Raw genomic sequence first — 4,307 nt, forward strand, 5'->3', positions numbered from 1 at the left:
GACTCCTGATCGAAATTTCAAGATAACGTTAACCTTCTTTATTAAAAAGTGTCAAATGTCGCAAAAAAAGCCATTTTTGAAGTATTAAACCTTAATTATCTTCGAAATCTGACGTGCTAAAATTTTTTCGTTTTCGGCATCGTTTTCAGCATTTAAAAATCTATAAGAGACACGTAGTTCGGTTCAAGGTAATTAAAAAAAAAAATTTTTTTGTAAACTAATGTAATTAAACATCGAATTTGCCATAATTACATGAAATATACATATACTTAATAATATATATGTACCTGTGAAAGACCTTAACGTAAAAATTTTCTGAAGTTGTAAGGATCTAAATTAATGTATATCGTAGTACCCGAGGGAAAAGAAAATATACTGAGCCAGAGACTGATGAGGCCAATGGGTCTGCTGTCAGCAGAATCGACTCCAAGATCAACACCGCGATCGACACCCGTCAGAAGCCTGTCACCAGCAGTTCCACGTAAGTCTAAAATAAAATAAAAGGCTTAATTTTGTAAAAAAGAGGATTAAGTTTAAGAAAATAAAATAAAATACTTAAATAACGGTAATGTAAAAAATAATAAAGATTATTTTTAGACGGACGTGAATTTAGATCACCGCAAGTTCTGCCGCGAAGCGACATATCAAAGAGGCTGAAGGTTTCCCCACCGAAATTTTATGCAGTGCCGCATAATCGTCTAGTTCAAGAAGGCGAAACTGTGCGTTTCCAATGTGCCATAGTCGGTCATCCTGCACCCTGGATAAGATGGGACAAGAATGGTACCATTGTAACACCGAGCACGAGAATCTCCATTAAAGAACGAGACGATATTAAGATACTTGAAATCATCGATGTAATACGAGAAGATGCCGCTCTCTACAGAGTAACAGCAGAAAACGATTTTGGTCGAATTGAGGCCAGTGCTCGTCTTGAAGTAATAAGTACGTATACAGCGTGTCCTATTTGAAACTTTGAACCCAATTATTTCCCAAACTATTTGTTATTCCAAGAAATGTTTCAAGTGAAACCTACTTTGTTTCAAGAGGAACATCTTTCAAATAGAGGATCTGTGACCATCGAAAGATGTCCCTCTCGAAACAAAATAAGTTCCATAGTTCTTGAAACATTTTTTGGAATAACAAATATTTTGGGAGATAATTACGTCTAAAGTTCAAATGAGACGCCTTGTATATAAATAACGAGATGAGGTACTTTTTCTATCTTACAAATATTCTCATTCTATAAAATTAATTATAAATAGATCGATACGAATCAATAAGTCGAACTATCAGAACTAGAAGTGCCTCACCTAGAACATATCCTACGTTCGATCGAAGTCTTCTTCCGACTACCAGTAGAATAAACAGCCGTTTACAATTATAATGTCGCATAAGAGGAATGCCGAACGTAACATCAACGTGGTATAGGTAAAAATGGAGAGATTTTATTGAGTGAGAAATCTACAACAAAGCATTATTAAAATATAATTTATGTCTAGAAATGGACGACCGTTAGAACGATCTTCCAGAGTAAAAAGATATTTTGATGGCACAACTGCTAGAATCGAAATATCAAAAATAAAAGCTAGTGATGCGGGTGAATACACCTGTGTAGCAACCAATATTCTTGGATCAACGAGAAATAGTTGTCAGGTGAAAATCCAACACAAATTGTCATAACAATTTGTCACCATTTCCTTAAGATCTTCTTTCAATTTAAAATATATGATTATTCGCAGGTAACTGTTTTAAGTTCTCACGATTTGTCTATCGCGGATAATAATGCACCGCAATTTTTGCAATCATTGCCCAAAGAATCAATTGTCATGGAGAATTATTGTCACGAATTTCAGGCTGGAATCATAGGTAAAACTTAAATTATTCTTTAAATTTATGTTTAACACTAAATTAAGTAAATTTTTTAAAATAAAGTAAATCTTTTAAAATATAATCTCTCTCTATATTGTTTCAGGTACACCTCCTTTCATGATTACTTGGTCCAAGGATGGTCGTGAATTACCTGATAGTGATTATTATAAATATATTATATACGAAGATGGAGGTGTTGCTCTCAGAATAGCTGAGGTTCGTCCAGAGGATGCCGGTGAATATATCTGTATTGTACGAAACGATTTTGGTATTGCGTCGTGCAGTAGTCTTTTTGCTGTTCAAGGTCTGATTTATTCTTAAATTATTTTAATTTTAATATTGTTATTAGATTGTCCTTTTATTTAATACTATCGCTTTACGTCTACTAACGTTTTAAAACAGATTACAAAGATGTTTTCAAGCCAGCGCTCCAATTTACAAAAACTCCGTTACCAGTTGTTGCTGCTAAAGGCAGTACCGCTAGTTTCTGTGTTAGAACGCAGTGTAGAAAACCTATAGAAATTGTTTGGACAATTAATGGAAAAGATGCTCGAGAAAATGCAAAATGTAAAGTACGTAAAAATACAAAGATATATATATATATATATATATATATATATATATGCACACATTTTATTATGAAATGTAGATTTTAATGTTTTAAGCTGTAATTGTTGTAAATTGTAATCATTTCTGTATTTAAAGATTGAAAAAGATGGTAATATCAGCATTTTAAGAATACGTGACATATCATTACGCGACACAGGCGAGGTTCGATGTATAGCTTCCTTGAACGGGAAGAGTCCGTCCATCAGCTGCATTGCCAAGCTACAATTACAAAATCTATTATGTGATTTCAATGACTCCGTGACGAAATCTAAAGATGTTCAATCTCATGCACAAACCAAACTAACATCAACAAACACTAATCTTATAAGCATGACGGAAAAAATGGCAAAACTGTCGTCATTAAAATGTCGGCGACATTACGAAAAACCGCTAACGCGTATTAAATCATCTTCGTTTCCTCGATGTATTGCATCGTATACCAAGCATATTTCACCTTTGTCAATAAGAAAACGCATTTCTAATAATGTATCAAATGTCAAAAAATCACAATTTGCGGAAGATTTGTCGATACAAAGAATTATAAAAAAAAATTTAGACAATAATCTAGAATTTTCCAAAGATCAAAGATTATTATCTTCATTAAACAAAGAAGGTATAACTGATACTTTCATAAATTTATTGCCAAAGAAAACGAAACAACTTTTTCATCAGAATATTGACTCTATACCAAAAAAAGAACCTGTGGAATTGCATCTTCAAGAATTGATAAAAGCTACAATAATAAAAGAACCAACTGACACTAGCGTATATAGAGGAAGCAGAGTACTACTCGAAGTAACTTATCAAGGATGTCCCGAACCGATAGTCAAGTGGCTTCAAGTGGTAGGTCCATTTCTTTTGCTTTTAATACAAATTTTACCAACTAGTGCCAAGAGAGAAATATCCATTTTAATTTATTAGGTGTACAACTTTGCTTCCGCCGTTTTTTTTCCGAAATTCGAGGCTTTATTGTAAAAAACTGGTTATACATTTATGATTCAAAGTATTGCTGGCCACTACTTTCTCCCATCTTTCGGACAGCGTACAAATCCCGCGTCGAAAAAACTAGTCATCTTTTGATACGATCCACAAATCGATCCAATTTTTTACTTCTTCATAAGACCGGAAGTGCTGGTCAGCCAGGCCGTGTGCCATTGATCGAAACAAGTGATAGTCAGAGGGAGCAACGTCTGGAGAATACGGCGGGTGGGATAGGACTTCCCATTTCAACGTTTCCAAGTATGTCTTGACCACTTTCGCAACATGAGGTCGAGCATTGTCATGCTGCAAAATCACTTTATCGTGTCTTTCGTTGAATTGCGGCCATTTGTCTTTCAATGCTCGGCTCAAACGCATCAATTGCGTTAGATACCGATCGCCTGTGATTGTTTCAGTCGGTTTTAACAGCTCATAATACACTACGCCGAGCTGGTCCCACCAAATACAGAGCATGACCTTGGAGCCGTGAATATTCGGTTTCGGCCGTCGACGTGGAAGCATGGCCGGGAACTCCCCATGATTTTCTGCGCTTGGGGTTATCGTAATGAACCCATTTTTCGTCCCCAGTCACAATGCGATACAGAAATCCCTTCCGTCTTTGCCTTTCAAGCAGCTGTTCACAAGCAAACGAACGCCGTTCAACATCTCTCGGCTTCAACTCGTACGGCACCAAATTTCCTTGCTTCTGAATCATTCCCATGGCTTTGAGGCGTTTTGAAATTGCTTGTTGAGCACTCCCAATGATCGTGCCAATTCTTCTTGATTTTGACACGAATCTTGATCAAGTAATGCCTCCAATTCTGCATCTTCGAAAACCTTCTCTCTTCCAC

The 4,307-nt window shown here is 35.7% G+C and overlaps 1 protein-coding gene across 1 annotated transcript in view; it reads left to right on the forward strand.

The window, feature by feature from the left end:
- Window positions 1-1,577, forward strand: part of LOC108759380 (uncharacterized) — a 38,029-nt gene extending 36,452 nt beyond the window's left edge. The window contains exons 31-34 of the mRNA XM_018504802.1: window positions 353-481; window positions 598-942; window positions 1,263-1,428; window positions 1,500-1,577. Coding sequence (XP_018360304.1) covers window positions 353-481; window positions 598-942; window positions 1,263-1,384 — 596 coding nt within the window. The 3' untranslated portion in view covers window positions 1,385-1,428; window positions 1,500-1,577. The remainder of the gene's footprint in view (window positions 1-352; window positions 482-597; window positions 943-1,262; window positions 1,429-1,499) is intronic.
- The last annotated feature ends 2,730 nt before the right edge of the window (window positions 1,578-4,307 follow it).

Source organism: Trachymyrmex cornetzi, unplaced genomic scaffold (assembly GCF_001594075.2).
Source record: "Trachymyrmex cornetzi isolate Tcor2-1 unplaced genomic scaffold, Tcor1.1 scaffold182, whole genome shotgun sequence".
Classification (NCBI taxonomy): domain Eukaryota; kingdom Metazoa; phylum Arthropoda; class Insecta; order Hymenoptera; family Formicidae; genus Trachymyrmex; species Trachymyrmex cornetzi.